This window comes from Agaricus bisporus (assembly GCF_000300575.1).
Source record: "Agaricus bisporus var. bisporus H97 unplaced genomic scaffold AGABI2scaffold_12, whole genome shotgun sequence".
Lineage (NCBI taxonomy): Eukaryota > Fungi > Basidiomycota > Agaricomycetes > Agaricales > Agaricaceae > Agaricus > Agaricus bisporus.
Genome location: NW_006267347.1, coordinates 215,060 through 238,516, shown reverse-complemented (window position 1 = coordinate 238,516; position 23,457 = coordinate 215,060). Strand labels below are relative to the sequence as shown.

The window sequence follows — 23,457 nt, the reverse complement described above, 5'->3', positions numbered from 1 at the left end:
ATGGATACATCACAATGTGACCGTCCAGGCTGGTCATTTGATGGCACTACACTGCGTCCAGCAATAAGTGTGGGATAAGCGGTTGCATCAAGCCTATTGTATTGGATGGATAGCTGGAAAGGTTTGCTATGCGAAAAATGTAGTACTGTAGATGAGATGGAGATTCATGAGTTGATGGACGTGGATGGCAATGTTGAAGTTGATGATGGTAACGAGCTGATATAACACTCGCATTAACATAACTATGTGCTAGTTCATATATTGTTGTGCTTGTATAAGCGTACATGCTTGTAAATTGACCGAGGTCAGTGTCGATTGATGATGGATCGAGCAGGAACAGCTTAGAACAGTAGCCCGGGATTTGCCGAGCCATCAAATCCATGTCTATATATGTCAAAAACAGTAATACCATGTTCCAGTCATGTTCCACGATTCATGGCAATTGACAACACTGGGTTGCAGCATCCCAAAAAGCAAAGTCTGTTCCTATAATCGGTTTACCCTGAAACCAAAGTCGTAAAACCTAGCTCTACGGAAAACTATTGATGGTACCCATGTCGCACTTCCTTTCGGCTTCGAAGCCTCACGGCCGGATTGACCAAATAGTTAGCACCATTCGGTCATACGACGTATATACTGAATAGGGATCAGTGTTCACCTGTGTTCACTGTTCAGCTGCCGCAACATGTGATCCTTCCCCCCTTCGCATTCCCTGCCCCACCTTCTCCTGATTGGAAGATATTCTTGCAGGTGCTTACCCCTAAGCTGGCGGTAAACTGTGCGGCTTTTGTGTTTTATGTATTATGCTTGAAATTCTTCCTTATTTCTTCTCAATTACCACCATGAGTTATGTCAAACCGTTCGAGATTCGCTGAATATATGACTCCTGCTGCGGAAGATCACCAGTGGCAGTGGTTTCCCAGTATGTTCCTTTGATAGGCTCAAATTGTGAAATTTGTTTAAAAGAGAATGGTCTGAGCAAAAAAATGCTCCTTGGTGCGGGAAAATGGAACGATCTGGGGAAAGTGTATGACCGATTGAGGCGAAGTGGTGGGTTCCACACTTGTCTCTTCCTCAAAGGGAAAGGAGGTGAAGCTTAGAAGATGGAAGGATCGATGATCCCGTAACCTCCACTAAGAGGGGTATCCAAAGTTGTGGGTAGAGCATCATAAGATCCTTTGTTAATTATCTGACAGGCCGCCCATTACCTAGTATTTCGAGAGCTTAAATCGCGCGGAGCAAAAGAATCCAAACAAAGTTCTTTGTTCATAACTGCCAATGACGATTCAGTTGTACCCAAGCCGAACCATGGAATCACACATTGCAAAACTGTTGTCCAAGTAAAATACGGAAATTTCTCTTAGCATATGATGGGAATTTGTCCTGCGTGTACTAAGGGGTATACGTTGAACTTCGTTCATCGAAAAAATGGCTATTGAATGTACCCGAAACCATGGCACCGGCCAATGCGCCAACACAGCGGAGAGTGCGTCGAAGGAGATTCCGGCGGGATAATATAACGGTCGGCGTAAAAGACGTCGCGCGATTGGCTGGAGAGATTGTGTGGCCGTAATCCTTTACATCAAGCGCTGGTGTGACGTCACGCGCACTGGAACGCGATATCTTTTCTCATCCATTCTCAAGCCTAACCTTTCTTGCCTTCCTTTTTCTTCCTTTTTCGCAGGAGCCATATATATCAAATTAACAATGCTATCCAGTCTTTTCTTTACTCCTCCCATCGTCCAAAACGATGTACAACCTTACTCACAGGTCCACCCATGCCGCCCGCGTCGCGAAGCGCATGGCTGCGGGTGTGGCCACCGCAGCTACACGTATCGGTGACACCAAAGTCGCCATGTCCGCCTTTGAAAAGGACTCGTTTATTAACTACCAGCGCATCGAGGATAACCTTGCCGTTGTTCGTAACAGGTTTGTCTGCCCCATACTCCTGCATTCGCATTGCTAATGCACTTTAAGGCTGAAACGCCCCTTGACATTGTCTGAAAAGGTTGTCTATGGACATCTTGATGATCCCCATGGTCAGGACATCAACCGCGGTGTCAGCTATCTTAAACTACGTCCAGACGTATGTACTACCGTGGCCATTGTCCTCGCGTCAGGTTCTGAATCTGCTTTCCTCCGCATAGCGTGTTGCCTGCCATGACGCTACAGCACAGGTTTCAGCCTCAGTGTCGCTCTAAGTGACGTATAGTGATATATCTCTAGATGGCCTTGCTCCAATTCATGTCTGTTAGTATGGATACGGCCGCCGCTCCCACCACCATACACTGTGACCATCTCATCGAGGCCCAGATTGGTGGTGTCAAGGATCTACAGCGCGCTGTTCAAACGAACAAGGAAGTTTACGATTTTCTTGCTACTGTCACGGCAAAATACGGGCTCGGGTTTTGGAAACCAGGTTCTGGTATTATTCATCAGATTCTTCTCGAACACTATGCGTTCCCTGGTGGCATGATGGTTGGTACGGACTCGCATTCGCCCAACGCTGGTGGTCTCGGCATGGTCGCTTGTGGTGTTGGCGGTGCCGACGCTGTCGATGTGATGGCCGGTATACCTTGGGAGCTTAAATGTCCCAAAGTCATTGGTGTTAACCTCACTGGAAAGATTGGCGGCTGGACTACTCCAAAGGGTTGGTGACCTTGCATTCGGGTCTGTTGCTTCTCTAACATCATGCTACAGATGTCATTCTCAAGGTTGCGGGTATCCTCACCGTCAAGGGTGGAACTGGCGCCATCGTTGAATATAAGGGCCCCGGTGTCGAGTCTCTTTCTTGCACGGGTATGGCGACTATTTGCAACATGGGTGCGGAAATAGGGGCAACGACATCTCTGTTCCCGTTCAATCGCCGCATGGCCGACTATCTACAAGCCACTAAACGGTCTGATGTCGCAAATTACGCCAAGGCCTTTGCGCACAACCTGCAAGCCGATGAGGCGGCCGAGTACGATGAGCATATCGAGATCGTGAGTGTCGCAGGGAATGTCTTGACACTCAGTCTAACGCTTTCCTAGAATCTTTCCGAGCTTGAGCCTCACATCAACGGACCATTCACACCTGATTTGGCCACTCCTATCTCCAAGTTCGCGTCGGAGGCCAAGAAGAATGGCTGGCCCGAAGAAGTCAAAGTTGGTCTCATCGGTTCCTGCACTAACTCGTCATACGAGGATATGACTCGCTCTGCATCTATCGTGAAGCAAGCTGCCGACCGCGGTATTGATTTCAAGAGCAAATTCACGGTTACCCCTGGATCCGAGCAAGTTCGTGCCACGATTGCTCGTGATGGCCTCATCGACTCTTTCGAAAGTGCTGGCGCAATAGTTCTGGCCAATGCCTGTGGTCCTTGCATCGGTCAGTGGGATAGGCAGGATGTCAAGAAGGGTGAAGTCAACTCCAGTGAGTAGTTGGTGTTTTTCATAACGAAGGGATTCGCCTGACGACATTCTTTATAGTCGTAACTTCTTACAACCGCAATTTCACTGGTCGTAATGATGCGAACCCTGCTACGCATGCCTTTGTTGCCTCTCCCGACATCACCACTGCTCTCGCGTTTGCTGGCCGCCTCAGCTTCAACCCGCTCACGGATGAGCTCATTGGCAGCGATGGCAAGCCATTCAAGTTCTCAGATCCCAGTGGCAATGAGTTGCCTCCCCGTGGCTATGATCCCGGAGAGGACACCTTCCAACCCCCTCCTCAAGACCGCGCTAGCGTTCAGGTTGCCATTGACCCGAAGTCTGATCGTCTCCAAGTCCTGACACCCTTCAAGCCTTGGGATGGCAAGACCCCCAGTGATCTTCCCGTTCTCATCAAGGTCAAGGGCAAATGCACAACCGATCACATCTCTGCCGGTGGTCCGTGGTTGAAGTACCGTGGACATCTGGAGAACATCTCTCAGAACTGTCTGATTGGTGCCATCAACGCGGAGAACGGAGAAGCTAACAAGATCAAGAACCAGATCACAGGAGAGTACGACGGTGTTCCGCAAACTGCTGCATACTATCGTGAACGTGGGATCAAATGGGTCGTCATCGGTGACCACAACTATGGAGAAGGTTCTTCTCGTGAACATGCTGCACTGGAGCCCCGCTTCCTTGGTGGCCTTGCCATCGTTGCTCGTTCCTTCGCTCGCATCCACGAGACGAACTTGAAGAAGCAGGGTATGCTTGCTTTGACCTTTATCGATCCTGCCGACTATGATAAAGTTCGTCCCGATGACAAGGTTGATATCCTTGGTCTCGAGGCCTTCTCTCCCGGAAGAAATTTGACGTTGGTGGCTAAGCACACTGATGGTACTCAAGATGTAAGTGTGGTTTCAGATGGCTTTCAATGATGTATCTCATTTTCATGTCAGGAAATCTCGCTCGCACATTCATTCAATGAGGGTCAGATTGAATGGTTCAAGGCTGGTTCTGCTTTGAACCTCATAGCAGCCAAAGCTAAGTCGGCATAAGCTGGCTTGACTTTGCTAAACTCGAGCATTGGCCAACGACGCGTAGAGGACATCGGGGAGTGCCTGGGTTGTAGGAGCTGATGCAGATGTATGGTTACTGTCAGGGGATAAATACCATCGTGGATCTTTTCCTTTTATTCATAGTTTTCTATGGGTTTCTTTTATTACGAGTTAAGCGCCTGTCGTAGTATACCAGTTTTCCGTCACAGGAGCCGATTCCAAAATACAACTACCCCATCTCTCAGTTTTCGCATCTTAATTCCACAAGAACCCGCATTCTGACCATGTGATAAGGTTTTACAGTATAAGAATCGATAGGAGTCTCGCCTTACCATGGTCCAGGTTAATACCTCCTGGGCCGCGTTGGGCAATTGAGCGAGTATGTACTGTATGTTCGAGTCTGGGAAAAGGATGAGGATGGCCCTGTGTGGCGGTTCAGGGCCTCAGGCTTAAGTCCGGGATTATAGGGCGCGTACCCGGAAATAGAAATAAACTTGATCTATAAATAGTTGATGCTGCCACTTTTATTGTTTCCTTCGCTACCTCCCTCACCGCCGGTGTAACTCCCACCAACCGGTTAAACTTTCAGAAACGGTATTCGAGCACATGGTACGGTCAATGAAGCGCAGCATACGTCCTTCACCTTTTGGTTACTGGCAGAAGGTTGATCATGTCCGTAGGACTACAGTCTATCCAATATACTGTATGTCGAACTCTGTAAAAAAAAGCTCATGCTCAAACCTACAGGCCGATCCTTTTTACTGTGTTAAGCCGGTCAAGCGGACTCAGTTCAGGTTTTTAAAAGGGCCGATTTTGGCTCGTCAAACATCAAAGCCCGAGCAGGCACATCAACTACTGACGGATGGTTCAGGGCTGTCTCTGGTTTTATCCACCCTGTCCCTCTCTCAGCGTTTCTATCATAGATCTGCACATCGCAGTTACACTCTCTTTCCCAACTTTTCGTTTTTCTCTGAGGGGTCCGAGGTGGTATGATAAGTATCTGAATCGAATGCATCATGTATGACCAGCACGTAACATCAAACCGAGCATCGCCGGTCACCAAATTGACATCTATCCCCCAAAAAATTTGTTGCAGCGGCGTAATGGGAATCTCACTCCAAGACATGCCTGTGAAGAGTTTAGATGGTAATCACTACTACCTGATGGCGGAAATTCAACGCTATCACAAGTTTAAAAAAGGTTGGGACTCTTACTGTACATATACGGAGTAAAGGAGTGTTCAACGGCGGAAGAGGACTTTATCCGACTCGGGGTTTTATGTTTCAATACACGATGAGTGGTAAACCTTGACAAAAATCTCTAACGTTCACGTATAAATGCGAGTTGTTGTGGAAGATGAATGGAAAGGGACGTTAAGGCATACTATGATCACCGTCTCGGTCGTGCTATTCGTGCTATTTATTTCTTCTGGATATGCAGACACACTTAGAGGCCGAGCTGAAAATGACGTATGTAATTATCTTTCTTTAAACTACTGCTCACTTCACTGATTTTAACCTTTTGATCAGATCATAAGCCCCAAATCGTTCGCCGTCCTCCCAAACGACTTTACCTACCGCACTGACAGTTTCGCTCAACATTTCAAACCAGCCAATTCCACACAAGCCCCTACATTCCAAATTTTCAATGAAGCTTTCCTCGATATCATAGGCTCATCACCTTCCATATCCGAAATCGCATCTAATTCGTCTTATGCTTTCGCGCATGAAGGACCTATATATATTTCCGAAACGGAAGAAGTCTTTTTTGCGAGTAATGCTGGAGGAGCGTTGGGTATGAGTGATATCAATCATAACAATGCGTTTTTTAAGTTGAGTTTGAGTGAGGCGGAGGAAATGTTGGGGTCTGGAGGGAATAACAAGGCTGTGAATGTGCCTATTACTCAGGTAATTTTTTTTCCCCACTGAATGAATTTTGAGGGCTGATTTGTTTTATTAGATTCGATTGTCGGACAGTATACAAATGACAAGTGGTGGTACGGGTCCATTTAACGGTAATCTCGTACTTTCCAACTCGGGTCGCGGACCATTACCACCCACACTTGCGTTGGTCAACTCAAAACCACCTTACAATTCCACGATACTCTTGAATAATTTCTATGGCCGACAGTATAATTCTCTTAACGATGTCAAAGTTCATCCGACGAGTGGAAATCTATTTTTTTCGGATACCACGTACGTATTATGCAAGGTCAACATAATTACGGTGGACTTACTATGAGCTTGACATAAACAGGTATGGATCTATTCAACAGTTTCGTGATAAGCCTACACTTCCGAGTCAAGTGTATCGCTTTGATATGAATACCGGTGCTGTTCAAGTTGTAGCCAACAATTTCGATCAAGCGAACGGAATTGCATTTACAGGAGATGGTAAAACTATATACATGTAAGAAGAGACAGCAAAATTTATCTCTTTTCTACGTTTTTTGACAAATACTTGTTTACAGTGGCGATTCTGGTGCTGCAGGTGGAACTCCAACTCAACCGAGTACAATGTGAGTCTACTTTCAGCCTCGTCATCGGAGACTTTTGAATTAATGTTTCGACGTAGCTACGTGTTCGATGTTGATGAAAAGACACAAGCACTTTCGAATCGTCGAGTACTGGCCTACGTTGACGCTGGTGCTCCCGATGGAATACAAGTTGACGAAAAGGGAAATGTGTATGTCGCTTGCGCTGATGGCGTTCAAGTGCGTAAAATAGCAACATATCCTGGAAGTTAAATTCTGATTTCTTTTTTTACTTAGGTCTTTGCTCCTGATGGCATGTTACTTGGGAAATTCTTTTTGGACATCTCGAGTGCCAATATGGTTTTTGCGGGTCCTGGCAGAATGGTTATTTTAGCGGAGACAAAGGTGTTTTTGGCAAAGATTTCGGAAAACACCAAGGGTGTGGTGTCTTAACATATATGACTTATGTAATAAATCGCACACCTCTCTTGAAGTTAGTCTGTCACCTCAATGCTGCTTCCGTCGTTGCGCTCGACGACGATTCGCTCGTTAAACCCGCTCGTACGCACATACGCTTCTGCACCAAAGAATGAAGACATCATGCGCGATGTACTCGGCACATTCGGGTCTCAATCCGACTCTGAACAAGCAATTCATCCAGAGACGCGCCAAAGCCGTACACCCGACAACGACTACACTATACCACCGGCTCAAGACCCCTTACTCGAATTTTTCGCTTCCCGTATGATGGAAGGTGGCAAACGCGCTCGTGCCGAAAAAGCGACTTCAGAAATTCTATTACACATTCATGCATTGACCAAAGCGCCTCCTTTACCCGTGTTACGACAGGCTGTGCAAATGGCTGCACCTGCTGTGAGGGTGATGTCGCATAAGATGGGTGGAAAGGCGTTGGTGAAACCTATTGCGTTGAATGAGCGACAGAGGACAAGGAGGGCTATTGGATGGATTTTGGAAGAGAGTAATTCGCGGCCGGGGCATACAAGGGGAGAACGGGTTGCGCGAGAGTGTATTGGCATTTTGCAAAAGTCGAGCAAGGTTCTCGAGTTGAAGGACAGAGCACACCAAGTCGCTTTGATCAACAGGTTTGTCATTTTCTCGTTTTCTCATTCATCGCAGTACTCATACTTTTTCAGAGGAAATCTTCCGCGGATGAGGGCCTAGATGGAGTATCTATACATTGTAACTTAATATCTTTAGTGAATTTTTTTAAAAAAAGCCAATAGCGAACGCGTTATTTGAATCTGTTTGTCCCACGTCCGCAAAAGTTCAGCCTTTCCGGTTTTTCCTCTTCCACGCACCCTCCTCGCCATGTCTCCTCCTTCAGGTTCCAGCAAAGACTCGGGTACAGCTCGCATTCTCGGCTCAGGCACTTCTGGTAAGACGCAATGATATATTTTTTTAAAATAGAAAATATTCACTAGATGCGGCAGGTGTTGCCGAGCTGCTGATTTTCCACCCAGTCGATACCGTCGCAAAGCGTCTCATGAGCAACAAGAACAAGGTTAGGCACTCATATATCACTTTATTTTCACAGTTTAACATGTGTGTAGGTCTCGCTATCGACGCTATCGACCATCGTCTTTCGTGATGCCTCCAGTGCACCATTGACCACCAAATTCCTCTCTCTCTTCCCTGGTCTCGGATATGCCGCCGGTTACAAGGTTTCTCAGCGAATATACAAATTCGGTGGTCAACCCTACTTCAACGACCTCATATCCAAGCATTACAAGCCTCAATTTACGAATACTTTTGGAGAGAGGAAGGGTAAAATGATGATGCAGGCTACTGCTGGCAGGTTCGTCACCCCCCCTTTACTCATCACTATCTGTTGTTATACTTATGTGTGTTTTAGTTTGACTGGTATCGGAGAGGTAGTGCTTCTTCCCCTTGATGCTTTAAAAATCAAGCGTCAAGTCAATCCGGAAGCATTCCGTGGTCGCGGGGTGATTCGTATATTTATGGAGGAGGGTACAACCTTGTATCGTGGTTGGGGATGGACTATGGCTAGGAATGCTCCTGGAAGCTTTGCCGTACGTGATTCGTAAACCTGAGTATATTATTATTATTTAAACTTGACGTTTCTTTATGACTAGCTTTTCGGTGCTTCAGCTGCTACAAAGGAATACATCCTCAACGTGCAAGACTATTCCAAAGCAACATGGACACAAAACTTTATTGCATCCATCGCTGGTGCCGTAGCTTCCATCACCGTTGCCGCACCTCTGGATACAGTCAAAACACGTATACAGAACGCGAATTTCGAACATAAAGTGTCGGGTGTGACTGTCATAAAAGATATGCTCAAGAACGAAGGTCCTACAGCCCTTTTCAAAGGTCTTACACCAAAGGTTCGTTCTCCTCCCTAATTTAACCTTTTTTTCTGAATCCTCTTTTGTGTAGATTCTGGTGGTGGGACCTAAACTCGTATTCAGCTATACCATCGCCCAATCATTAATACCTTTCTTCTCCAATTACGTTTAAGTAGACGGGTAGCTTTTTTTTGGATAGATAGATTTTAGACATATCATTTATATCCACACCCCCACTCGAGTAATACAAGCAATGAACACAAGACCAAGAAAAAACAGATTACCACGTCACAACTTTTCTCCATCCACTCTCCGTATAGCAGCAGCACCCGCCGCCTTTCTTCCATTATTCTTCTTATCCACATTCTCCAATTTCTTGGACCAATGAACGTTATAGACCCTCAACCCAAAAAAGACGGTAAAAACGAGAGCGACGAGGGCTTTCGCTTCAACGGGATTGAACGACAGAGACTCGAAAGTGTAGACGTCGTAGTAGAGTGGGTAGAGTGATTTTGCGAGGTGAGAGATGATGGGGAGGGAGAGAAATGTGGGTAGGACATTTTTGAATGCGGGATGGTTCATTGCGATTCCATATACCGCAGCTAAAAAAAAAAGGGGGAACTAAGTTCAATGACGATTTCATAAACTTCATTTGTAAAAAAACTGACCGACAACAGAACCTCCCCAAACATCCATATTACCCCATATTCCCATCCCAGCACGAAATAAGGGAGGTGTACTCATTCCCCATTGTGCTGTCCATGTTCCCAAAGTGCCTGCTACGGTCGCACCACCTGAAGAGGACAATGCTCCGATAATTAGATGTGTCAATGGGGATTTGATGTAGAGAGGGTTGACGAGGTTGAAAGTGGGAGAGGAAGGGTAGAGGAGGGATATACCGCCTACTACGGCGTTAGTTCGGACTAGGGCGTCGAGTGGGAAAAGGGCGGTGTTGATTGTGGGTGGATGGAGGAGCTAAGAAGAGGTGTGATTAATGTACTTATGGGGGAAGAGGAGGAAGATGGGAACGTACGGAAGGAAAGAAAGAAAAGAACAAGGTGACGACCAAGTGCACAGTAAGATAGTTGATCCAAGGTGCAAACGAATAAAGCATCGGCGGTGGAAGACCCAACATCAAATGCGACAAAAATCCACCTCCCCAACACTATGAAACACAAGTTGTAAACACTACATGAGAAAAAGCAAGGACGAGGTACGTGCCATGACCAAGTAGCCAGCAATGTAAGTGGGCCATGAAAGTGGTGTCGAGGATTGGCGAGCATTGGCCTGGTAGGCCATTGAGACGCGTGCAGCATGGAGAGTAGGCGAGATGAGAAACGGAAATGCTGGATGAATTTTGACCGACGAAATGTAGGCCAGCGTCGCCGCAACAGAGTCCAGCATCGCTGCTTGCTGTCAACTTATTAGTCTAACTTACTTGGTGTCAACTCGACAACTATTCCCACGCCCATTCCTCCTTCCAACCATGTCTGCCCGTCCACTCAGCGATGAAGAAGTCTCCAGCGAAATGAACAAAATGGTGCCTTTGCTCTTTGCTTTACACACACCCCACTCTCTCATCTCGCATAGACTGCCTTTATCCAACAAGAGGCCCAAGAAAAAGGTCGCGAAATCAGAATCAAAGCAGACGAAGAATTCGCCATCGAAAAGGTTTCTTCCTCTCCCTCCCTCTCATCTCTCCTCCCTCTCATTCCTTTTCCACAGGCCAAACTCGTAAGACAAGAACAACAAGCCATCGACGCCCAATACGAAAAGAAACGCAAAGGGGTCGAAGTCGCTCAGAAAATGTAAATAGTTTACATACATACTCTCTCTCCCTCCGCTATCGCTCACAAAATCGAAAGCGCTCAATCAACCCTCATCAACAAATCCCGCTTAAGGCTTTTACACAGGCGCGAAGAACACCTCCAAGATCTCTTCTCCGAAGCTCGCTCTCAACTCACCAAACTCGCCGCTTCAGATCCAGCCGCCTACTCCCAATTCCTCCAAGGCGTCATCGTCCAGGGTTTCCTTCAAATCATGGAGTCCTCCATCATCATCCGTACTCGCCCTCCAGATCACCAGACTGCTGAGCAGGCCGCTCAACAGGCTGCCGAGGTCTATCATGAACTCACCGGTCTTTCCACCTCTTTTGAAATAGAACCAGACCTCCCCGAAGACGGGTATGCCCTCCTCTCTCCCCCGTTCCTTGTCCTCACCTCTTCTTCAGCGCTGGCGGCGTCCTTCTCTCCAACGCTTCGAGGCGCATCAAGGTAGACAACTCTCTCGACGAACGGCTAAGGCTTTTGGAAGACAGGGTGCGTTCTCCCATACTTTTCTTCGTCCCGCTCCATCTTTTCATCCGCAGATGCTTCCCGAAATCAGACGAGATCTCTTTGGAATCAACCAGAACCGCAAGTTTTATACATAATAACATTCTGTACCTTAATAACAATCGGAAACACGAGTCTCTTTTATTCTTATACAAATCATGACGAAACAGAACGACAAAGCAGCGCGATATACAACGGGTATCACAAACTACAAAATGGCTTCACGGCTCATCCTTGCGTGTTCATCCAACCACCTTCCAACTTCCTTCACAGCCCCAACAAACCGTCCCGTAGACTCTTCTACGAGCAAGCTTGTACAATGGCAAGCCGTCAGCGACCTGTTCATCTTTCTAGTCGCTCTCAACAAGCCGTCTACTTCTCCAATCAGTCCAGCTACTGTAGGAGAACCGAGCATTGCCTGCATCGACGATATCACCGAAGACATCGAGCCAGCCAATAGCGAAGCAACTGGTCCCGGTGAGGAAGCCGTCTTCATCTCCAGATCTATGGCATACTCAACTGCTGCTCGGAATAATTGCGTCAGACTCGAGTCCATGAAGATAGCGGAATTGACGGCGGCGCTTCCACCACCAGCCCGCCTTGCCCGAGTAGCTCCAAGGTTGAACGCGTTCAAAATCCCATTCAAAGCGGCCGAAAAACCTCTGCCAAGTCCTCCGACGGTCACATTCCCAGATATACCTAGGCTGTACAAAAGACCGTCAAGCGGGATAACCACGGAACCATCGCCAGGTGCCTTTGCCGCAGCAACCTTTCGTCCTGAAGCTAAGGAGGTGTCACTACCTAGTTGTTTCGAGCAAAGAGACTTCACATCCAATGCCGTCTTGGTCACCAGAGATAACTGAGTCGTCATACCATCAAAATTATCGTAAAGGTCTAGAGTTGTTCTGGCATTAGTCGATGCCGCAATGATCAAGTCAACATAATCCAAAAGCGCAGAAAGATCCGTTGCCAGCAAGAGTCCCAGAGTGGCCCGTGAGACAGGAGCTAGTATCGTTTGGAGGTCTAGAGATTCACCAGTCACAGCAGATCCAGCTGGGGGGCCGGAACCAACTTGAGGAGCAGGACTGGCTGGGGTAACAGAGCTGCCCACGTCCAAGGCATAGCCTAACAACGCCCCCATTTGCATATGCAGAGCATCGTCGAAACTAGCGTTCGCGGGGAGCGCCTGGCCCTCGTCAGCTGGGCCGATTCCGAGACCATCCAAAAGTCCGTTGATAGCAGTGCCAAGTCCACCGAGGCCTCCGTATCTGACAGTAGTTTTTACTCCATTAAGTCCCAGATCACCAAGCCAGCGGTTGAGCGTAATCGTAATCGGAGTATTCAAGTCGACAGAAGAGGACGATCCAGACGTACTCGATCCAGGAACGCCAGACCCAGAAATGCCAGATCCAGATACGCCAGACCCAGAAACGCCAGATCCAGGAAAATGGTACCAACTCAGGATATTGGTGCTCGACGCAACGATAGTTCCAAGGTCGGCTTGCAAGAGTTCTAATCCCGTGCTGTTCAAGGAAGAGAGCAATCCATCAAGAAGCTGTGCAACATTCAAGAGCCCGTAAGTGCTGTCAAGGAAAGAACCGAGGGTGTCCGATCCGACCATATCGATAGCAAGTTGGTCAAGCCTATCGCAAGACCGCATAATTGAACGTGCCCGAGGATCAGACTGTTTGCGGAGAAAAGAAGAATGTGTATAAAGTTCGCCTATAGCCCGAAGAAGGCGGACCATGTTGATAGTGACGTGGATATCGAGTGTTATAGTGCCATCTCCAATCTGTCGCGCCACAGAACGTCTATTACGACGGGACATGGTCGCGCTCCGAATGCAGGCGTCTTCCTCTTTGGAATAAATCCACCCCACGGCACAGGTCTTGGAAAAACATTCGCCGTCGACACAAGTGACCCGTTCAACGTGTAGCGACTTGACGCCTGATTTTGCGTGTCCAATACCTGTGAAGACCTTCATATCCAGAATAACTTGAATGAAAAAACGTCGACAAACCTGTAATGTTCTCTGGTTCGCGGCGACCGATTTGAGGAATGGAAGATGGACACCCCTAGCAGTATGAAATTGAGCATCGAGAACTCGAACATTGATAAATTCCCATTACATTGAAATTTCCGCAAACGCCGTTACAGACAGAGAACGGAGGATTGCAAATGCAAGAATTACCAAAACGGACGAAGTTTGTATCGCAATCAAAGTGGCAGACGTCCTGATCATTGCAAGTACGATGCGCGTGCGCAGGCAGAATGCAGTCTTGGCGAGATGGTGAGGTGTCGATCTATAAACGATTGTTGCAATCATTCAGATTGGGAGGTTCGAGCGACGTACGAGAGCTGTCAGATACGCCAACAAGGCGTCCTGGCCGATGAGGTTTGTCAACCAAACGAGCCTAGTGTCACTATCCAAGTAAAGATCGAGATCCTATGACAGTGGTCAGGGTACGTATATGCGCGCAAAAAGCAAGCGGGCGACCTGAAGACATAGGCAGAGATCCGAGTCTGTCGAGATATCATTCGGAAGGGCAAGACCAGCGACCTCTTGGATGCCTAGCAAAAGACTGAGATCGACCGAGGCGCATATATCGACCAAGGAGGGAGTTGCCAACTTGAAGCGAGGTCGGGAAGGGTTAATGTCGTGAGAGGACCTAGGGGTGCGGGAGAGAGAGAAAGGGTGTATCGCGGCGACAGTCGAGAAGAGGAAGAGGAGGAAGAAAAGATGCATTGGGAGGCAGAGGACTAGCGAGTGTGCTATATATAACTTGCGGTTGTGGGCCGCTGCTGTGCCCGGCAGATTACGAGTCCTTTATAGGGAACAGAAACAGAAACAAACACAGAAACACTGGCACAGCGAGCTTTTGGCTTGGCTCATGCTTAGCTATGCGGCCGTTGACAAGCCGTCGAAAATGATAGTCTATATATATGTATACCCAACCCCCACCCCCCCCCCCCCCCCCCCCCCCCCCCCGACTTACAAGGGCAAACAAACTCAGACGGCGACACACCCGACGAAACATGCTTGCACAGCTAATTACCGAATACGGATGACGCGTAACACAGCGAATTGAACGATTATATAATGCAGTGCTAATTTCCCGAAAGGGACGATACGGATGCATGATAAAGAACGAGTCCTTTTTTGGACTCGTAATGTGATAAATGTGAAGTGACGTCAGGGTCCAGCGCTGAATGCTGTTGAGCGCTGCCAAAAGGCCTCTCCATCTCCCCAGCACGATGGACTCGTTCTTTAGCGATAAACTCAACAGCAACTACGTGCCCTCGGACGACGAAATCGTCGCCATCAAGGAGCTCCTCGTCGAGCCGTACCAAAGGCTCAAGGACATCTCTGGTGAAATCGGCGACATCGAGTCACAGCTCGAGAGGCTACTCAAGGAAAAGGGTGACCTCGATGACCAGCTCAAGGCCCACAAGGCCCTTCTCTCCCCAGCGCGTCGTCTTTCCCCGAACGTCATCCAGAAGATCTTTCTCTACTGTCTACCGTCAGAGCACAATCCAGTCATGAGCAGCAGAGAGGCGCCCCTTCTGCTTGGCAGGATCTGCAGTCAGTGGAGGGACATTGCATTAGCAACTCCCCAGCTCTGGTCTGCCATCCATATCGCAATTCCAGCCGATCCGCCCGTGGCGATGCCAATTGGTACTGGCCCTCCTGCGCCCCCGCCACAAACAGATCACACCTCTCGCATCCAGGCCATAGTGTCCTGGCTGACTCGCGCGGATCCTTTCCCGCTCTTCATCTCGCTCTATACCTCTCGTTTCGATTCCGTGGTTGGAAACTCAATTCAACTCTATCTTGACGCCATCGTCCAGTTCGCTTCACGATGGAAACAACTGCACATGTCCGTTCCTCACCAGGTCTGGAACAACTTCTTGCCTCGCATCCGCGCCAACGACGTCCCCATTCTCGAAAAGGTTTACCTTGATAGCGCCATGGGTTATCATGGTGTACCTGGTTCACCTGGTACAGGCGCAAGAAGGGATAGTGGTCTGCTAAAGGCGCCAAATCTGACTTCCCTCTCCTTGGTTCAGTTCGAGATCCACGTCTTGCATCTTCCGCTGCGTTGGAGCAAGCTTAAGGAGCTCAATCTCTCAGGCTCCATTCCAACCTGGCAACCCGTTGAAGGCTTCTCCATCACCGAATCTCTTTCGGTTCTTTCCTTATGCCCCAACCTCGAATACTTCAGCGTTCAATTATCCCTCGCCGGGTTTGTGCCTCTTTCAAATGGCGATTACGGCTTACCCAAGATCACGCTGAACAAGCTCGATGGCCTGGCTGTCACCGAAACCTGCAACGTCGATTCTACTCCTTTCTTCGCACATATAACAGCGCCCGCCCTCCGACGCCTCAAGTTCCGTCGTACCGCTCCCAATACATATATGAACGCACATGATCCGTCAAGTACCAACTCATTGAGATCCATCTACCTCGCTCTAGCCATGTTCATCCATCGCGTGACAAATACCATCGAGGAACTCGAGCTTGACGCATTATACATGTCCGATGAAGATGTCATGAAGTGCTTGTCCCTTTTACCCGGTTTGAAAAAATTATCAATCTGGGGTTATGGTCCGGGAGCACCTCCGACTCCTTATGCAACGCCCACTGTATCTCCTTGGGAGAACACCATTTTCGCGTTGAATGATAAGACTCTCAAGAGATTCGTGCCTGGTCAGAGTGCGGAAGAGGATGAAAAGAGTCCGGTGGCACCTCCGCCTGGCCCATTCGAAGACATGCCTCTTCTATCCACTGCATCACCATCTCCTCAGTCATTACGAAGTCCGTCGCTTCCGTCGCTCCCATCGAGTCGATCATCGTCCCCAGATCTTGTCCCCCCACCGGTTATCCTCGCTGGCTCTGTAACGAACATAGATGGTGAAACTCAGGTACTTGAAGGGAATACACCCAATACCGGTGGATCATCTATCACGGAAGTAGACTTACCCGCTGCCTTCCCTCCCTCCCTCCTACCACTACCTGGGGATAAAGGCAAATCTCGAGCTACTGATTCAAATATAGAATCCGAAGCGTTGATTGGATTTGATGCTCTGCCGGACGTTTTATGTCCTTTGCTAGAGGATTTCCAATGTTCAGGAGCGTTTTTCAGTGACAAAACCATGCTTTCCTTCCTTCGTTCTCGATCCTGCCTCGCCTCATCCACCTCTACCGCTCAAACCCTATTACCATCATCCTCATCCGGACCCAGTTCAACTGCCTCCCCCAAACCTTCACCACAACCGGATACCCATTACCCACTCACCCACCTCCGACACTGTCGTATCTCATTTTCCGTCGGGCGTGAAGAAACCACTGAGATCAAATTACAATTAGACGAAATTAGGAGAGAGGCGGCTATGAATTTAGATGTCCATTATCCGCCTGCGCCAGCTTCGGTTTATTATAAGAGGTATTCGCCGTATGATGGGTTGCCGAGTGTACCGGTTTTTGGGGCTCAGCCGAATGTGCATGTTGGGGGTGGGACGAGTACGATTAGTTCGAATGGGGGATTGGGGTCTGGGGAACCTGTGTTTTTGTATAGTGCTGCTTTTCATTGATGAATATTTTTTTTTGGGTGTTGCTGTGATGGGTTTATGTTTTTGCTTTTATTTTGTAATAGTTTGGTCTTGATAGCGTTGTGGAATATGTGCTTTGACTGAATTTGAGGATTGAGGATTGAGAATGAGCTGAATAAATGGTGTACTCTCAACCTCCTGCTCGTCCCAATACACACTTCGAGTCTCTTCAACAAAACGGCCAATCATGTATCAATATAAAAAACCCTGATAGATTCAAAGACCCCCCAAAAACAAATGTGCAGTAGAAAAAGGTGGTGACATATATAAAGTGGTTTTCTCTCTCTACGTTTTGCTTTCATTATTCTTTTGAAGAGAATCAAAAAACGCTCGAACGTCAGACTCGTTGACCACTTTTCCTTCTTGCGCAAATGGTCTAAGAAACTTGATCAAGTCATCCCTATTCCAATACAATAAAATCATGAGAAGTCATTCAAAAAAAAAAAGTTAGTTTTTTTTTTTTGGCGCGTACCTCATTGCTTGGAATGCGTGAATCCCATCGATGGCTCTATCGCGTGGGATTCGTTCAAGAGCTCTCATACCCAATTCTTCAAGAGAAAGACCTATAATCCATGATTTCAATGATTTTGAAGTTGACGAATGGACAAGGTTTTTACCTGAGTCTGGGTCTTCTGGTGGTTCATATGTGTCTTCCTCTTCAAGTAGATATGGTCGAGCTTGTAGTGATGGCAGGCACTTGATGTTTTGGATGTTAATGAGATAGACGGCACTTGGTAAGAGAGAGAGAGAGAGAGGATAATTACCGTGGAGCAACGACACCAACGGTCCCTGAAGCCATCCATAAAGAATATATCACCAGTCCCGAGTGACATAGATGAATTCAAAGCAGCTTCAAGACCCCCAGTATAAATTTTATCTGCAACAGGGTTGATGGGTGGTGCAAGGCATGCCACTGTTTCACAAGATGTTTTGGCACGCTTACTCTCTCCTGATGAGAGTTCCGACGGAGAGTGTGGGCGTTTTGAACCTGTTACAGTGGGTGAAGGAGGAGGTGATGTAGATGGTTGAATCACTTCTACTGGATCGTTTTCGGTGTGAACTTGAAGGCCTTGCTCTATTCGCCAAAGATCGTTTATGCTGTTCCTGACGACGATTATCGCACCAGGAGTGCCTGCATACTGTTGAACGAGTTCGAGGTCAAATGCGCAAGCGGCACAGACAAAACTCTCATAATCTTCGCCTGAAATTAAGGGAGGAGGTAAACCTGAAGATGATGCTTCTGAAGCATTGTCTTCTTGTGGTTCGGTAGGAACAGGAGTCGGCTCTCTTGAACTCGGTCGTTCTCGAAGGTTGCAGCATGATTCGTGATACCAATCCTACATGGTATTTCAGCAACATGCAAGTATGGCAAAAAAAACATTGGAGGGGCGAACCTCACAAACTAAACACTGGATCATAGTTTCGCGTTCGGTTTTAGCGTCATAAGGTCTTCCACATCGACAGAATGACCCCTTGAAATTTTGTCCATACGTGTTGGTGGTGTTTTCATCTTCGAGTTTGGTGTGTAATGTGCATTGGTTCGAAACTGCAGTTGTAGGACAGTCACAGCGGAAGTTCCGTTTTGGGAACCTAGGATGTAGGCTTGAAGATGTTCGAAGAGTGAGTATGTATGTAGTACGCACAGTTCCACCTGTTCGTGGTTTGTATGGCATGCTATTGAACATGCCGAGCAGATTGCACGATTCTCTGGGCAAGTCAAGCAGAGATACACGGCCTGCCTGGAGATATTGGGGTGATGAGCTAAAGGTCAATGTTGGTTGACGAAGCTACCTGAGGGGACCGAGGGCGTAGGTGCAGCGCGAGAACTGGTGGGGCAAGGCGAGGGCGGCTTCGTCGACGAGAGCTTGCTGGGACTGCAGAAACTCGTTCAGCGTGCTCTCCATGGTTCCCGCTCAGGCCCATCACCGCGACTGTCCTCTTCTATATCCGGCCCGGACACCCCGTCACTCAGCGATGTACAGTTCACGCCTTAGAATCAGCAAGCCAGTCACATTTCATTGCTTACTTTCGGGATCCCGGAAATTCCACGCCGTTATCAGCCCCTAATTCAGCAACTCGGAATCAGATCGGAAAGCTCGACCCTATTTAAATTGGTCCCACCACCTCTCCTTCCTCCAAAATGTCTTCCTCGAAAGGACCAGACCCCATCCTGCTCACCTTGTTCGCCAACCGCTTCATGAGCGTGGCAGAGGCCATGGGCCGATCCTTGCAACAAACCTCTATCAGCACAAATATAAAAGAACGTCTCGACTTTTCTTGTGCGCTTTTCGCCCCAGACGGAGACCTCGTAGCGAATGCTCCATTTATTCCAATTCATTTGGGAGCCATGAGTTTGTTAGTACCACATCTACTTTGTCGAGAGATTTGCTTACGATGTCCTGAATTAGTGCAGTAAAGTATCAGATGAAACTTCATGGATCATCTCTCAAGGAGGGAGACGTCCTCATGGCCAATTCACCAGTCGCTGGGGGATCGTACGTTCTCTTCTACGTGTGTTTTTCGTTGCCAATTCAGCTTACATTTCACAGTCATCTTCCGGACATAACCATCATAACCCCAGTCTTCGCTCCCAACTCCAAGGAAATCATCTTCTTTACAGCATCAAGAGGCCACCATGCTGATATCGGAGGCATCCTACCTGGATCTATGCCTCCCACCTCTGTCAATATTTTCCAGGAAGGTGCTGAAATCGAAAGCTTCAAGATTGTTGATGGTGGAATATTCGATGAGAAGGGTTTGATTGAGTATATGGTTGAAAAACCAAGTCAATATCCTGGTAGTTCTGGCTGCAGAAACATCCGTGATGTTCAGAGTGACCTTAAAGCGGTAAGATTCATCTATGCGCCGAAATTCCTCTCCTCCTTACTGAACCGTGATTGAATAGCAAATCGCCGCAAATCACAAAGGAATCCAGTTGATTCACGCGAGTGAGTTCTCCTCCTCGTTTCCTCTAGCGTGCTTTTTTAACTCCACGATTGCTCGTAGTTGTCGAAGACTACGGTCTTGAGACTGTACAAGAATACATGTATCATATCCGAAACAATGCAGAAACGTCTGTCAGAAATCTACTCAAAGACGTAGCCAAAAGAGCTGGTTCAAACATTCTCTCAGCGGTCGACTATCTAGACGACGGATCGCCCGTGAGTGCTTGCCTTCTTCCTTTTCTCGACTCTTAAACTCGCATAGATATCACTTCGTGTTGAGATCAACGAAACAGAGGGTTCTGCTACTCTTGATTTTGCGGGCACAGGATCTGAAGTCAGAGGGAACCTGAATGCTCCGATATCGGTAGTCCATTCAGCTGTCATTTATTGCATGCGAGCTATGCTCGACATGGATATTCCTTTGAATGCGGGCTGCCTTGTTCCTTTGGACAGTGCGTGCGCTTTCTCTAGCCATGAAGCTATACTCTAATTTATTTATTTATTTCCAGTTAAAATTCCGAAAAAGTCTTTATTGTCGCCTTCACGTACTGCCGCAGTTTGTGGTGGCAATGTTTTGACTTCTCAGAGAATCGTGGATGTCGTTCTTAAGGCATTCCATGCTTGTGCCGCTAGTCAAGGATGCACAAAGTCTGTATTTTCTTGTCCCTTTCCAATTTCTCCCTTTTAATGCACTATTTTCCTTTAGCAACCTTACATTCGGTACCGGAGGCAAAGACAAGGACGGCAAAGCGGAAGCAGGATGGGGTTACTACGAGGTTCGTTTCTCACCTTGTCACTAGGATTCTAAACTCATATATTCGAATGATTTTTTTTAGACTATTGCTGGTGGTTCAGGAGCTGGGCCTGGCTGGCATGGGACAGATGGCGTTCACACTCATATTACTAATACACGTATTGGTGATGTAGAGATTTTGGAAAGAAGGTATCCGGTGTTGCTTCATCGGTTTGGGATACGGACTGGGTCTGGCGGGACTGGAAAATGGCATGGTGGGGATGGGGTTCAGCGAGAAATTGAATTTTTGGAACCTATGCAGGTGTCGATATTATCTGAGGTAATGTTGTCTCCGATCCCGTATCTTTTACGAGTATCAGGTTTATATCTTTTTTTTTTTTTTCTTTTATAGAGAAGGACAAGACAGCCATATGGTATGGAAGGTGGTAATTCAGGTATGATGGGAAAGAACACATGGATCAAGAAATTGCGTGAAGGAGATGGCGATTTAGATAACAACAACGAGACAGGGACACGCGATATCAATATTGGTGGGAAGGCTACAGTGTTTATGGGTAAGGGAGATCGGTTGCTTATTGAAACTCCTGGTGCTGGAGCTTGGGGAGTTGCGGAGGAGGATGGGAGGAAGAAAGATTTTGTACATGTGAGAGCTTGGGAGCCTAGAGGTTCTATTGCGGATCGTGCTGCTGCTCAAGCTGCTTTTTGATGGTTGAATGACTTGTTGTATTGTTTAAATAAACATTTGGTATTTCCATTGGAACATTCAAATAACGAAGGGTTGTTGAAAAGCAAGATTTCAACATTCGCATAGACGAGTTGAGCATCGCAGCGGCGCCACAAACACCGCCACAATTAGTCACGCTGGTGTCATCGTCACAATAACGGGGGTAACTAGTAACTCCTGTTCCATCCGTACTTGCGCAGCCTGCTGTTAGGCAACAATCCTAAGAAAAATGCCTGCCCAAAGCACCCTCACCGCAGACGAGAAAGTAAAGATCAAAAACGCTATCCCTGCTTCCTCCAACAAGATATTCGGCGCTGCACTTGCACGCTTATACTATGCTTACCCAGATCCCAGGCGTTGGTCTTATACTGGTCTTCAAGGTGCCGTCGTTTTGTCTCAAGACAACGACAGACATTGTATCAACTTCAAGTTTATCGATATTGATGGGACGAGAGGTATCATTTGGGAACACGAGCTTTGGGAAGGCTTCGAATTCTTCCAGGACAGGGCGTTCTTTCATTCCTTTGCAGGTGATGTCAGTTTCGAATCCTTCTCCGTAGCTAAGTCGTTCAGAAAGGATGTTGATTGCTTTATTTAGGAGTGTATGATTGGCTTGGTGTACGCTGATCAACATGAGGCAAAGACGTTTGCTAAGAAAGTGAACTCGAAGAAAGATCTTGTCGTAGGTGAATTAAAGTTTACTTCTCCTCTATTATGAATGTGTTTATTAACATCATTTGTTCTCTGTAGCAAAGAAATCGCCGACGAGGAGCAATTCCAAAAAGAAGAAGAAAAGCGATGTGAGCAAAGGCGTAACGAAATACATGATCTCGGGACCGCAACCGGGAAGTTTCCAACATGTAGCCCACATGGGCTACGATGCCGATACTGGATTTTCTTCAAAGGGCATCGACCCGTCTTGGTTGACTTTGCTCGAAGGTCTGGAAGGTAGAGGCGTTAGCCGTGAAGTTATTGCAAAGGAGCTCGACTTCATCAAGACCTTTGTGGATCAAGAGAAGGCTCCGAAACAGAAATCTAAACCTCCACCACCCCCTGCACGTAGAAGTGTTATTGCGAATGGAGGAGGTTCGCAAGAACCACCTTTACCTCCTTCGGTTAAACGAACATCTGCGCCCCCTACACCTCCTGCGCCCTTAAGACCAATCCAACCGCCATCTCCTCCGCCAGCGTCTCAACCACCTCCTGCACCTCAGCGTTCGCAATCTCAAACCCCTGTTATACCTCAGCGCGTTCAACCTCCAGCTCCTCAACGTACACAACCGCAGCCACCTCCAGCTCCTCAGCGCACACAGCCTCAACCGCCTCCTACCCCTCAGCGTACTCAACCATCTTCTCCTCTTACAGTACCCGAGGCTTCGTTCAAGCCTCCTACGCCATCCCGTCCACCACCGCCCAACGGAGTTCCACCTCCGCCTCCTACAAGACCGACGCCAGGATACGCCGCACCTCCTTCTCCTCAACCTCCGACAAGGGAAGTTCCTCCACCAATTGCAGAAGCTGCTCCTCCCCCTCCCCCTCCCCCTCCACCAGCACCACCAGCACCACAGGGTTTATCTGCTAACGGCCCGCCACCCCCGCCAACCCCTCCTGCACCACATGTATTTGCTGGAACCCGTACCCCCCCACACTGTTAAATTAAAGGAGTGAGAGATATACCCAAGACATAAGGGTAACATGCTCAAGAAGAGTAGGAGGAACATACCCATTGCGCCAGTATTATCTGGCTACTTGAGCTCCAAATAGAATATTAAGATAAATAGCTCTAGTGGTAAACAGGGCATGATGGGGAAGAGGTCCGA

General features: G+C 47.8%; 10 protein-coding genes across 10 annotated transcripts in view; 8 read left to right on the top strand and 2 right to left on the bottom strand.

Annotated features, from left to right (window-relative positions):
* Positions 1–1,801: 1,801 nt before the first annotated feature.
* AGABI2DRAFT_77333 (aconitate hydratase) lies at positions 1,802–4,468 on the top strand (the record flags this gene model as incomplete). The annotated part of the gene is made up of 8 exons (XM_006455994.1): positions 1,802–1,929; positions 1,978–2,086; positions 2,148–2,177; positions 2,227–2,650; positions 2,701–2,984; positions 3,033–3,414; positions 3,471–4,318; positions 4,370–4,468. 8 exons carry the CDS (start codon positions 1,802–1,804, stop codon positions 4,466–4,468), a joined length of 2,304 nt encoding a protein of 767 aa, XP_006456057.1.
* A 1,385-nt stretch (positions 4,469–5,853) lies between these two features.
* On the top strand, positions 5,854–7,394 carry AGABI2DRAFT_188135 (hypothetical protein; the record flags this gene model as incomplete). The annotated part of the gene is made up of 7 exons (XM_006455993.1): positions 5,854–5,941; positions 6,095–6,375; positions 6,428–6,663; positions 6,725–6,877; positions 6,939–6,986; positions 7,043–7,181; positions 7,239–7,394. 7 exons carry the CDS (start codon positions 5,854–5,856, stop codon positions 7,392–7,394), a joined length of 1,101 nt encoding a protein of 366 aa, XP_006456056.1.
* Positions 7,395–7,430: 36 nt separating this feature from the next.
* Positions 7,431–8,200, top strand: AGABI2DRAFT_227781 (hypothetical protein). Its single transcript, XM_006455992.1, has 2 exons — positions 7,431–8,044; positions 8,096–8,200. The coding sequence occupies exons 1-2, from the start codon at positions 7,452–7,454 to the stop codon at positions 8,121–8,123; spliced, it is 621 nt and encodes a 206-aa protein (XP_006456055.1). The 5' UTR covers positions 7,431–7,451; the 3' UTR covers positions 8,124–8,200.
* A 23-nt stretch (positions 8,201–8,223) lies between these two features.
* Positions 8,224–9,874, top strand: AGABI2DRAFT_195318 (hypothetical protein). The gene is made up of 6 exons (XM_006455991.1): positions 8,224–8,337; positions 8,393–8,463; positions 8,513–8,757; positions 8,815–8,992; positions 9,056–9,310; positions 9,363–9,874. The coding sequence occupies exons 1-6, from the start codon at positions 8,271–8,273 to the stop codon at positions 9,441–9,443; spliced, it is 897 nt and encodes a 298-aa protein (XP_006456054.1). The 5' UTR covers positions 8,224–8,270; the 3' UTR covers positions 9,444–9,874.
* Positions 9,875–10,734: 860 nt separating this feature from the next.
* AGABI2DRAFT_195316 (hypothetical protein) lies at positions 10,735–11,760 on the top strand. Its single transcript, XM_006455990.1, has 6 exons — positions 10,735–10,811; positions 10,862–10,942; positions 10,997–11,079; positions 11,137–11,454; positions 11,502–11,589; positions 11,640–11,760. The coding sequence occupies exons 1-6, from the start codon at positions 10,758–10,760 to the stop codon at positions 11,700–11,702; spliced, it is 687 nt and encodes a 228-aa protein (XP_006456053.1). The 5' UTR covers positions 10,735–10,757; the 3' UTR covers positions 11,703–11,760.
* A 52-nt stretch (positions 11,761–11,812) lies between these two features.
* AGABI2DRAFT_77291 (hypothetical protein) lies at positions 11,813–14,350 on the bottom strand (the record flags this gene model as incomplete). The annotated part of the gene is made up of 5 exons (XM_006455989.1): positions 11,813–13,572; positions 13,625–13,679; positions 13,734–13,907; positions 13,958–14,050; positions 14,102–14,350. 5 exons carry the CDS (start codon positions 14,348–14,350, stop codon positions 11,813–11,815), a joined length of 2,331 nt encoding a protein of 776 aa, XP_006456052.1.
* Positions 14,351–14,825: 475 nt separating this feature from the next.
* AGABI2DRAFT_227770 (hypothetical protein) lies at positions 14,826–15,228 on the top strand (the record flags this gene model as incomplete). The annotated part of the gene is made up of 1 exon (XM_006455988.1): positions 14,826–15,228. A coding segment is annotated over exon 1 (369 nt), but the record flags the coding sequence as incomplete, so codon positions are not given.
* Positions 15,229–17,499: 2,271 nt separating this feature from the next.
* AGABI2DRAFT_210771 (hypothetical protein) lies at positions 17,500–19,119 on the bottom strand (the record flags this gene model as incomplete). The annotated part of the gene is made up of 7 exons (XM_006455987.1): positions 17,500–17,614; positions 17,687–17,777; positions 17,832–17,910; positions 17,979–18,551; positions 18,609–18,804; positions 18,858–18,953; positions 19,006–19,119. Coding segments are annotated over 7 exons (1,264 nt in total), but the record flags the coding sequence as incomplete, so codon positions are not given.
* Positions 19,120–19,322: 203 nt separating this feature from the next.
* Positions 19,323–21,677, top strand: AGABI2DRAFT_195315 (hypothetical protein). The gene is made up of 10 exons (XM_006455986.1): positions 19,323–19,569; positions 19,623–19,709; positions 19,764–20,061; positions 20,120–20,162; positions 20,221–20,375; positions 20,422–20,611; positions 20,669–20,807; positions 20,866–20,935; positions 20,996–21,232; positions 21,305–21,677. Exons 1-10 carry the CDS (start codon positions 19,355–19,357, stop codon positions 21,617–21,619), a joined length of 1,749 nt encoding a protein of 582 aa, XP_006456049.1. The 5' UTR covers positions 19,323–19,354; the 3' UTR covers positions 21,620–21,677.
* Positions 21,678–21,866: 189 nt separating this feature from the next.
* AGABI2DRAFT_153764 (hypothetical protein) overlaps positions 21,867–23,457 on the top strand; it is a gene marked incomplete at both ends in the record, with an annotated part of 2,558 nt that continues 967 nt past the window's right edge. Inside the window, 3 exons of the mRNA XM_006455985.1 lie at positions 21,867–22,172; positions 22,236–22,323; positions 22,388–23,206. Coding sequence (XP_006456048.1) covers positions 21,867–22,172; positions 22,236–22,323; positions 22,388–23,206 — 1,213 coding nt within the window. The remainder of the gene's footprint in view (positions 22,173–22,235; positions 22,324–22,387; positions 23,207–23,457) is intronic.